The sequence below is a fragment of the Bison bison genome, unplaced genomic scaffold, assembly GCF_000754665.1.
Source record: "Bison bison bison isolate TAMUID 2011002044 unplaced genomic scaffold, Bison_UMD1.0 scf7180017864467, whole genome shotgun sequence".
NCBI classification, from domain to species: domain Eukaryota; kingdom Metazoa; phylum Chordata; class Mammalia; order Artiodactyla; family Bovidae; genus Bison; species Bison bison.
The window spans coordinates 614,105-624,686 of NW_011495028.1; the positions used below are offsets into that span (position 1 = coordinate 614,105).

A 10,582-nucleotide genomic window follows, 5' to 3' on the forward strand; every position below is an offset into this window, starting at 1 on the left:
CTGTGGAGGACATGGAGGATGCTCTGTTCCTGGAACCCGTGCCTGTACAGGTGGGTGTCTGGCTTCAGCCAGGGTCTCCTTGCTGAAGGGACGAGGGCTCCCTGACCAGGGTGGGCGGGTGGGCCACAGATGTCCATGCCTCCTCCTTCCTCTGCCATCCCTCGGCGGCCTGCTGGGTTGTCACTCAGCTCCGCAATCAACAGACATGCAGGAAACGTGTTCAGTGAGCCTGTCTGGGTGCCGTGACTTGTCTGCCTGCTGTGTGGTTGTGTCTGAGATGCCCCCTGCCCTTCCCTGCTTGTGTGAGGGCAGGTGATGAAAGATCGTGGGGGCAGTGAGCAGAGGACTCAAGGGGGAAGCTGGCAGTGTGGGTGGGGTTTGAATGCCAGCTCCACGCAGGGGCCTGGGAGGCTGGGCTGCTCTGTGGGTGAGGAAGCGAGCTGCAGGTGTCCTGAGGGCACATGGGGAAGCAGGCAGGACCCCCAAACCTCCACCAGGAGCAGCTGTGCTTGTTTGCAGATCACAGGAGACTGACTTCGGTAGTGATGGGCAGCTTCTCGTTTCCAAGCAAAACAGAGTTAGGTGTCCCAAATGGAGTCCTAAGGAAAGGACTTCTTTCTGGGGATGCAGGAGAAGGAAAAGAAAGATCTGAGAGGCTCACTGCTGAGGTGCAGTGAGTTGTGAAGAAAGGGCCCTGCAAGAGAACAGGCAGTGCCAGTGGCTTCTCCATGTTTTCCCAGTGTTGTGGAGCACAGACATCTAAGCTGCTCTTCATTACTTGAGAAAATTCAGCAAAGAGAAAAGGAAATAATTGGTTAGGACTTTAAACAGAGCTAGTGCTGAAGGATCACACTAAAATCCAAAATAAATAAGTGTGTGTGTGCACACGCGTGCCCATGTGCGCACGGTAAGTCGCTTCAGTCGTGTCTGACTCTTTGCAACCTCATGGACTGTAGCCCGCCAGGCTCCTCTGTCCATGGGATTCTCCAGGCAACAATACTGGAGTGGGTTGCCATGCCCTCCTCCAGGGGATCTTTCCGACCCAAGGACTGAACCCACATCTCCTGTGGCTCCTGCATTGCAGGCGGATTCTTTACTGCTGAGCCACCAGGGAAGCCCAAATAAACAGGTAGTGGTATTTCAGAAGGAGGCTGTGGTTTTGAGACACTGTTTTATAATGAACAAAGAGATACTTGGACAAGGCATGTCTGAGAACCATGTCTGGGGGAAGATGGTGGCCTACTCGTGGACCTGGGTGAGGCAATGAGCAAGGCTTTGTTTATGGAGATGGATGGCACTTCCCAGAGCTTTACTGCTTCCTGACCTTCAGAGCTTTTCTGGATGCGCTGCAGTGCTTGCTTAGCTCTAGGGAGGCGCAGGGAGGACAGCCATGGGGTGATGTGGGCCCCCGGGTCCCTGAGGAGCACCGCCTTGTGATGCTGGCTTCCTGCCCAGTGGCTCCCTCTCACAGACTCAGGCAGCCCACTGCTCTCTTGAGTCTGCAGTGGGGTCTTCCTCTGAGGGAAGCATTTATATAAGATATGTGAGAATCTTAATTGTAAAGAGATGCAGGAAAGTGTTTGTGTAGGGGCTGGGGTGGAATGTGGGACAGAGCCCATGAAATCCTCTGAAAGAACTGATCTGTGAGGGCAGAGCAGAGTGAAATGCTGCTGCACTGAGAACACTGGTAGGAAACCAGGAAAAGGAACGTATGCCTGAGCCCCTTTGGCTTTTCAAGCTCTGGCTCAGTCTGAGGGGCAGCAAAGGCCTGAGATGTGCCTCAGGGGGGCTGCTTAGCCCATTGTCTTCGTTGCCTCTGTGGCGGGGCCTTCCATCAGCAGCATGTGGAGGGCACAGACTCAAAGCTCCCTTGCCCAGGAAGGCTGCAGCCACCAGGTAAACATGTACTTGTGTTAGACCCAGCAGGAGGGCCTCTCAGGTGGCTGGCGGAAGGCTGTGGAAGTGTGTCTGAGTCAGCTCACAGATGGCCCTTTAAACCAACCCCATGTCCTGTAAGTGGGCAGTCTGTGACCTGAGGAATGGTCCTGGGTCGGGGAAAATCACTCCAGAACCTGCCACATAATCTGAAAGAAAGAAGTTTTATATCCTTTCTCTGTATTTTTCACTCCCTCAACTTGGCGATTTGCTTTGTCTGTCACCGTGTATGTGTGTTTCATATTAGAAAGACTATCTTCCTAACTTGTTCTCTTACTCCACGGGTGACTAAACATGCTCCTCATTCAGAAATAGAAAAGATACATTTTCTCCTTTTCTCTCCAGGTGGGGACTACAGGCTGCCCTCAGGCGTGCCTGGGGACAGAAAGGGATACGTGTTGGATCCTGGCAGAGTTTGGCTTGCACTGAGCTTTATTTAATTTTCTGGTTCCCAGCAATGAGGCAAATTGAGGTCAGGGAGCCTCTGAGACCAAGCACTCTATTTCATTTGGGTCATTTTAAATGAGATGCTGTTTTTAGATTGTGCTGACTTTAAAAAAGCCTCATGCCTTACTTTGGTGTTTTTATCCCTTCTACAGGTCAGCTCAAGTAATGTCATCTTGAAGACAGGATTTGATTTTCTGGACAACTGGTAAAGTGGATTAGACAGAACAAACAAACCAAGAATCCCCAAGTCTTTTCCAAAGTGGTGTGGTGAAGGGGGAGATTAAACAAAAGGGCAGCATTCCCACTCTTTCCAGAATCATTTGGAAGCTGGTTAATGTTGCCTTGGCCAGCTCTCCAGATTTTTCCCTTTTTGGTAAGACCAGATATCTGTGCTATTTTCAACAATTTGATAACAGTTTTACATCTGGAATTTTTAAAAACTCTTAGGAATTCAGTAAATCTTAAAAATAAAATCTGTGCTCTAGCTCTACCCAATTTCCCCCCTCGTTCGAGAAAGTTTTCTCAACCATGTCACAAAAGTCAGAGAGTGATTCCCACCTCCTCTCTGTCCCCACCCTTTTAAAAATGCACGGGGCTCCTTTTGACGAGTGGCTGTTGAGGATGTCCTCAGTAGTCATGGCGCTCGGCGCCCACTGTGACCACGGGGAGACCTGCCTGCCCCTGAAGTCCACACCCGCAGCCCCAGCTGTCCGGCTTCCCCGTGCGGAAGCCAGGCCTCTTCCTCTGCGGAAGCCACGCCTCTGTATCACGTGCCACCCTTCCTTCACATCACTTCCAGGAAACAGATCATGGGCACGTGGCAGAAGTCATCTTTAAACTGCCTGCCATGCTACTTACTCAGACTCTTCATCTTTGTTTAACAAGTTGCATGTTTTAAAGTTTTGTATTAACTTTACATGATTTTGTATCTAGATTTAGCAGTTATAGGGCTGCCGCTTTTCTTGGGTTTGTACCAGTTTCCCCTTGGAAGTTCTTTGCTACTTTCCCGACCTTTTAGGTGTTTTCTGTCCTGGGCATCTGCAGGAGTCAGGGCAGATGACAGGCATTGTTGGAAGACCAGGCTATTCTGATTAGTTGCGTTGGAACCTTCTGGTGTGAAGCTGGCAGGGGTAGCGTATGTCCTTCATCCCAAGAACTGGTCAAGCTGTGTCACGATGGACCCTCCCTCAATCCTGACCACCGACGGAAGTGGAGTCGTTTGTGCATGGCCCCAGCGGCGCCCCCTGGAGGCCTTCGTGGTCATGGCAACAGTATCTCCTGGAGGTGGACTTGGCTGCCTGCTGTGGTCTCTGCTGCTGGGGAGGTAGAGAGCGGGGCGGGTTAGGGCAGCTCTGAGCCTATGCAGAAGGGCAAGGTGTCCTCCACCCAAGATGGGATGGCGTAAGGTCAGAGGAGAGCCCCTGCCCAGTGACCCCCAAGTGGTGTGAGCCTGTTATCCATGCCCTGGCGTGATCTCCACGTTGCCTCTCACTGTGTTCTCACCTGATGCCTTAATCCCTGCAAATCCTGCCAGTGAGCACCTGGTTTCAGTATCAAAGTGTGTCTTTTTAAAATGCCTTTCTGTTTCATATGACATTCTGAAATGATTTCTAGAATATTTTATCTGGCTCCAAGGTAAAGCACATGGCAACTTGTTTTTTTCCCAGAACACAGAACACAGAAGTCGCTCAGTTGTGTCCGACTCTTTGCAACCCCATGGATTGTACCCACCAGGCTCCTCAGTCCATGGGATTTTCCAGGCATGAATACTGGAGTGGGTTGCCATTTCCTTCTCCAGAAAGTTTCTGCCAAAACTGTGGCCTAGCCAGCTTTTGGTTTGGTTTCTGCCAATTGCATTATGTCCCTAAACCTCATTTGGCTCCTTGGGGTCTTGAGTTTGACCTTCCTCCTCTGGTGACTGACTGTACTGTGGTGAACACAAGTTCTTTCTGCCCTGTTTAAGTAGAGTTGAAACATTCAAGGGAAAAAGATTCCTAGCATGGTGATGAGGGGGAAAGAATCATAGAAATCCCAGATGGAATTGCACAGCTGGGTACCAGCTCTGCAGGTCAGCCACTGAGCTTCAGAGCTGGGCTTGCCAGCTGTCTCCACTTCCATCTTTGAGCACAGTGGACTGTCTTAGAACCCATGCTTGAAAGCAGGGTCTGCTTAAGGAAAAAAGATGTCGAGAAGTTGCATTCCTTAGTGTTGGCATATCAAGAAAGAAGGATCTGTGTCCTGGGACAGTTAGCCAAGGTGATCTATCTGTTCTTTTAAGAGAGAACTCTTAATTTCTTTTCCACTTTCTCATAAAACCCAATATTCCCATCCAATTCTCCTGGTAGCTGAGGGGATTTGGGCATTATTGAAAGGTTCTGCCTCTTTTATCATCATCTGGGGTCCAGTACCCAGTGGTATTCAGGTTTCTGTAACAATATCTAAAGTTTCATAAATGTACAGCCTCCTGAGATTAAATGTAAAATCACAGTTTGGGAAATCCTAGAGGGATTTCTGCAATTGTATTGCTTTGCAAAGTAATAAAACTTGAGAGGGAGTGGTGATGACCTGGAAGACGCATGTGCATGTGTCACCGTCCTGCCTGAACTGTGATTCTCCCCTTAACCCTGGGCAATCCATGTTAAGATAATGCCTTTCACCACCCTCCTGGAACTCTATGTTTGGTATGTCCAAGTAAGGGAAAATTAAACTCACGTTTGCCACCTTTTTTTTTTTTGCCACATATCAAGATGGCATTTCTAAAACCAGACGTTTATATTATTTTTAAAATTCACACTTTTCAGTTGAAGCCTAATGTGATTTTGCATTCTTCCTCCTTTATCCTGGCCACTCTGTTGTCTGCTCCTGAGTTTTAGCTCAAGGATTCAGTGTCTTGCTTTGGGTGACTGTAACTGCAAATTCTCCACCAGGAAGTTAGAAACCAGTCTCAGTTCTTTCACTTGGGATCCCTTCCTACTTCTACCCTTTAGGTTTAGGGGTGCCACCTGCTTTGGGAACAGTGGGGCATGGCCCCCAGCCCCATTGCACCCCCGTGGGTGTCAGAACAGCCTCTTCTTTGATACACATTTTCAAAAACGAAAAATTCTTACTGACTACTTGTAACTTGGTTGTATTTTGTATTAACAGCCTTTAATAAAGCCATTTAAAATTTGTTCAATGTGTCTCTTTGGGACCTCTGCTGGAGTTAGAAAGCCTGCTAGGATGATTGCTGTTGAACCCAGAGGTGAATAAAAGGATTCATACTAGTTAAAACCAGCTTGAAACCTTGCTTCAGCAGGCCCCCTTTGCACAGTCCTGCCTTGGCCCTGCAGGTTAGTGGGAAGCAGTAGCCAAGGTGCACAGCCCCCAGCAGAAGAGATGGGCTGTACCCCAGAGAGCTCTCATACAGCCCTCCAGTGACATGGAACCCAGGGCATGTCTTTCTAAGACAAGCTGATGGCATCAAGTGGGTGAGTCAGAAGGGCAGATGCCATCTCCCCAAAAGCTTTCACCTTGAATGTGATTGAACCTGATTTTTCTTGAAAGAAATATAAACTTGGCTCATGAATTCTATTTTGTTCGTTAAGGTGCAGGTGGTAGGTTACCAGTTGTAGATTGACAGAATGCTTAGATGTCAGTTTTTAAAACTAATACCCTCTTGATTAGTACCATTTTTCTAGATACCGTGCTGCTGCTAAGTCACTTCAGTTGTGTCCGACTCTGTGCGACCCCATAGACGGCAGCCCACCAGGCTCCCCCATCCCTGGGATTCTCCAGGCAAGAACACTGGAGTAGGTTTCCATTTCCTTATCCAATGCATGAAAGTGAAAAGTGAAAGTGAATTCGCTCAGTCATGTCTGATTCTAGTGACCCCATGGACTGCAGCCCACCAGGCTCCTCTGTCCATGGGATTTTCTAGGCAAAAGTACTGGAGTGGGGTGCCATTGCCTTCTCTGCTAGATACCATATATATGTGTTAATGTATGATATTTGTTTTTCTCTTGACTAACTCTGTATAACAGGCTGTAAGTTCATCCACCTCCTATTTGCAGGGCAGGAGTAGAGAAGCAGACATAGAGAACAGATTTGTGGACATTGCGGGCTAAGGAGAGGGTGGAACGAATTGACTGAGTAGCATTGAAACATATACATTACCATATGTAAAGTAGATAGCTAGTGGGAAGTTGTATATCATAGGGATCTCAACCCAGTCCTCTGTAACAGCCTAGAGGGGTGAGATGGTGTGTGGGGTGGGAGGGACCTTCAAAAGGGAGGGGACATATATGTACTTATGGCTGACTCACATTCCTGTATGGCAGAAACCAACACAACATTGTAAAACAAGTATTCTCCAATTAAAAATAAAAAAAGCTAATACCCCCTCAAGAAAATGGGGGTTCCAGGTGTCAGACTTCTAAGGTAGCATGCACGGTGGGGCCTTGCTGACCACAGATTTTTGGGAGAGCAAGCGATTGTACTTGCTGGCTCTTTGGTATTACAGTGATTTGATGAAGTGTGTGGACCAGCAAGTGTATGTATATGTATGAGAAGAGGCAAAGTAGGTTTCCCCTAGGTTTGGCAACCTTTATGGTAGCTCAGTATGTGGAAACCACATAGCTACCAAAAGAAATAAAAGTGTTTCTATGCAAGAGGGAGCCATCAGCATAGACACAAAATATATCTGGGTATATTCAACACTTTGCAGCCCGGAGGAAAGATGTTGAATCTGGGGGACAAGAACGCTCTCGGTTGTCGGGTGGGGGTATTCATAGGGCTTGTCTAGAAATTTTCATTGGTCTGATCATATGCTTATATGTAATCTAATAAACTTATAGGTGCCTTGATCCCAAAGGTGGGGGGGCACCATAGGAGGGAGTCAGTGATTCTGAATCCCACCAAAACTCAGGTAGAAAGCAAGTGAGCAATTCTGAATATAAAATTAAAAGTTAACAGCAGCAATACCAACTAGAAACACAAATAAAAGAAAATCAACTCATAATGAGAATTGAAAATATAAGGTATCCAGGAATCAACTTTAACAGTGTACAAAGACTTTTTTTTTTTTTTTTAAACAAAGAAAACTATAAAAGGAAAATAGAAGGTGTAGAAGAAGAGCTGAATAATCCTAGGTGGAATAACAATATTATAAAACTTCATTTTCTTCCAGTCATTTTATAAAGTTAGTGTAACCTCAACAAAAATTGCAGTTGGGCATTTGAGGAAATTGGATAGATTTACATTAGACTGTAGGTGAAAAATAATAGTTCACTGAAAAATGAGAGAAGCCTTGTCTGTCAGTTATGAAACATGTTTATGGGTCTTGGTGCAGGAATAGATTATTAGATCAATGCAGAGCTTGGGGACAAATGCAGCTGTTAAAGGAAACTTAATTTACAATTAAAGTGACACCAGAAATTGGCAGGGGAAAGGAGGATTCACTATAGGAGATCTCAACATGGATTCTTACACAATTCTACATAGAAGGTAGACTCCATAAAGATTAAAGACCAATTTATAAAAGATAAATGGGTAAAGCTAATAGAGCAAAGTGTTTTGTGACCTAGGGCAAGAGCAAGGAAGGACTTCTTTAGTAAAAGTTCAAAAGCACAAACCATAAAGCAAAATACTAATGAATCTCATACATGAAAATTAAGGATTTCTGTCAATGAAGTACTATTTCAGTAGAGTTAGTGGAAAGGATGGGAGAAGATAATGTGCTATGTCAATGCCAATAGTACTAAGTACTATTGGAATTGTACAAAGTACTAAGGACAAGTACTAAGAATACATAGGGGACTTCCCTGGTGGTCCAGTGGTTAAGAATCCGCCTGCCAAAGCAAGGGACATAGGTTTGATCCCTGGTCCAAGGAGATCCCACATGCTGCAGAGCAACTAAGCCCATGTTCCACAACTACTAAAGTCCACACACCTAGAGCCTGTGCTCCACAAAGAGAGAGGCCACCGTGATGAGAACCCTGAGCACTGCAAGTAGAGAGTAGCCCCCACTTGCTGCAGCCAGAGAAACCCATATGCAGCAGTGAAGATGCCGTGCAGCCAAAAATAGACAAAGTACAGAAGGGACTCTTGCAAATCAACAAAAAGAGTCCAGCAACCTTAACAGAATTAACATTACAGAAAATCCTTAAAAACTGTCAAGCATATGAGAAGTTGCTTAAAATAGTTGATAATCAGAGGGAGAAAACTGCTCCATAATGCCAAGTGTTGGCAGAAATGGGATAGAGCACTGGTTCTCAACCTTGGGTGATTTTGCGCTCCCTGGGGACCTTTGGTAGTGTGGGAAGACATTTTTTTCGTCACCACAACTGAGGGTGAGGCTACTGTTGGCATCTAGTAGGTAGAAGCCAGAGATGCTGCCAGACATCCCAGAGTGCACAGGACAGCCCCATGACAAAGGATACCATGCTGTGCCATGCTAAGTTGCTTCAGTCAAGTCTGACTCTGTGCAACCCTATGGACTGTAGCTTGCCAGGGTCCTCTGTGCGTGGGATTCTCTAGGCAAGAACACTGGACTGGGTTACCATGCCCTCCTCCAGGGGATCTTCCCCACCCAGACACTGAACCTGCATCCCTTAAGTCTCCTGCATTGGCAGGCATGTTCTTTACTAGGGCCACCTTTGGAAGCCTAAAACAAAGGATAAGCTAGTCCAAAATGTCAGTACTGCTGAGGCTGAGAAAGCCTAAGATAGAGGAACTGTACAGACATTTGTCAAGAATAATCTGGTACTATTCCACCAAACCGAGTGTCCCCTATTCTGGGGCTCTGCTGTTCCCCTCCGGAATATGTCTTAAGCAAATTCTCAATCGGGTACTTAAGGAAATATGTACAGGGCTATTCATTACAGTGCTGTATGTGGGAGACAGAGGCAAGCTAGATGTCATTGTGAAGATGATTAGATAAAATGTGATGGACCATCAAAACAAAATTAATAAGGAAACACATGTCTTAAAAGATACATTAGATGAGCTGGATCTCATTGATATCTTCAGGACATTCCATCCAAATGTAGAAGAATACACCTTCTCAAAGGCACATGGAACATTCTCCAGGGTAGACCACATCTTGGGTCACAAATCAAACCTCAGTAAATTTAAGAAAATTGAAATCATATCAAGCATCTTCTCCGACCACAATGCTATAAGACTAGATATCAATTATAAGAAAAAAACCTTTTAAAAAAACACAGACACATGGAGATTGAACAATACATTTCTAAATAACCAACAGATTAATTACTGAAGAAATCAAAAGGGAAATAAAAAATTTTCTAGAAACAAATGACAATAAAAACACAACTCAAAACCTATCAGTTCAGTTCAGTTCAGTTCAGTCACCCAGTCGTGTCTGACTCTTTGCGACCCCATGAATTGCAGCACACCAGGCCTCCCTGTCCATCACCAACTCCCGGAGTTCACTCAAACTCACGTCCATTGAGTCAGTGATGCCATCCAGCCATCTCATCCTCTGTCATCCCCTTCTCCTGCCCCCAATCCCTCCCAGCATCAGAGTCTTTTCCAATGAGTCAACTCTTCACACGAGGTGGCCAAAGTACTGGAGTTTCAGCTTTAGCATCATTCCTTCCAAAGAAATCCCAGGGCTGATCTCCTTCAGAATGGACTGGTTGGATCTCCTATGGGATGCAGCAAAAGCAGATTTAAGAGGGAAGTTTATAGCAATACAATCCTAAAGAAACAAGAAAAACATTGAATAGACAACTAACTTTACACCTAATACAACTGGAAAAACAAGAACACCTCCCCCCCCCGCCTCGCCAAATTAGCAGAAGGAAAGATATCATAAAGATCCAAGCAGAAATAAATGGAAAAGAAATGAAAGAACAATAGTAAAGATTAATAAAACTAAAAGCTGGTTCTTTGAGGAGATAAACAAAATTGACAAACCTTCAGCCAGACTCATCAAGAAAAAAAGAAGTATCAAATCAACAAAATTAGAAGTGAAACAGGAGAGGTTACAACAGACAATGCAGAAATACAAAGGATTATAAGAGAGTATTATGAACAACTATATGGCAATAAAATAAATAACCTGGAAGAAATGGACAGATGCTTAGAAAAGTTCAATCTTCCAAGACTGAACCAGGAAGACAGAAATTATGAACAACTCAATTACAAGCACTGAAATTGAAGCTGTAATCAAAAATCTCCCCAAAAACAAAAGCCCAGG

At 45.5% G+C, this 10,582-nt stretch overlaps 1 protein-coding gene across 1 annotated transcript in view; it reads left to right on the forward strand.

Annotated features, from left to right (window-relative positions):
• LOC105003389 (chromosome unknown open reading frame, human C1orf198) overlaps positions 1-5,552 on the forward strand; it is a 35,251-nt gene extending 29,699 nt beyond the window's left edge. The window contains exons 4-5 of the mRNA XM_010860527.1: positions 1-50; positions 2,535-5,552. The exon at positions 1-50 is cut by the window's left edge and continues 4 nt beyond it. Of these exons, the coding sequence (XP_010858829.1) occupies positions 1-50; positions 2,535-2,591 (107 nt within the window). The 3' untranslated portion in view covers positions 2,592-5,552. The remainder of the gene's footprint in view (positions 51-2,534) is intronic.
• Positions 5,553-10,582: the final 5,030 nt, after the last annotated feature.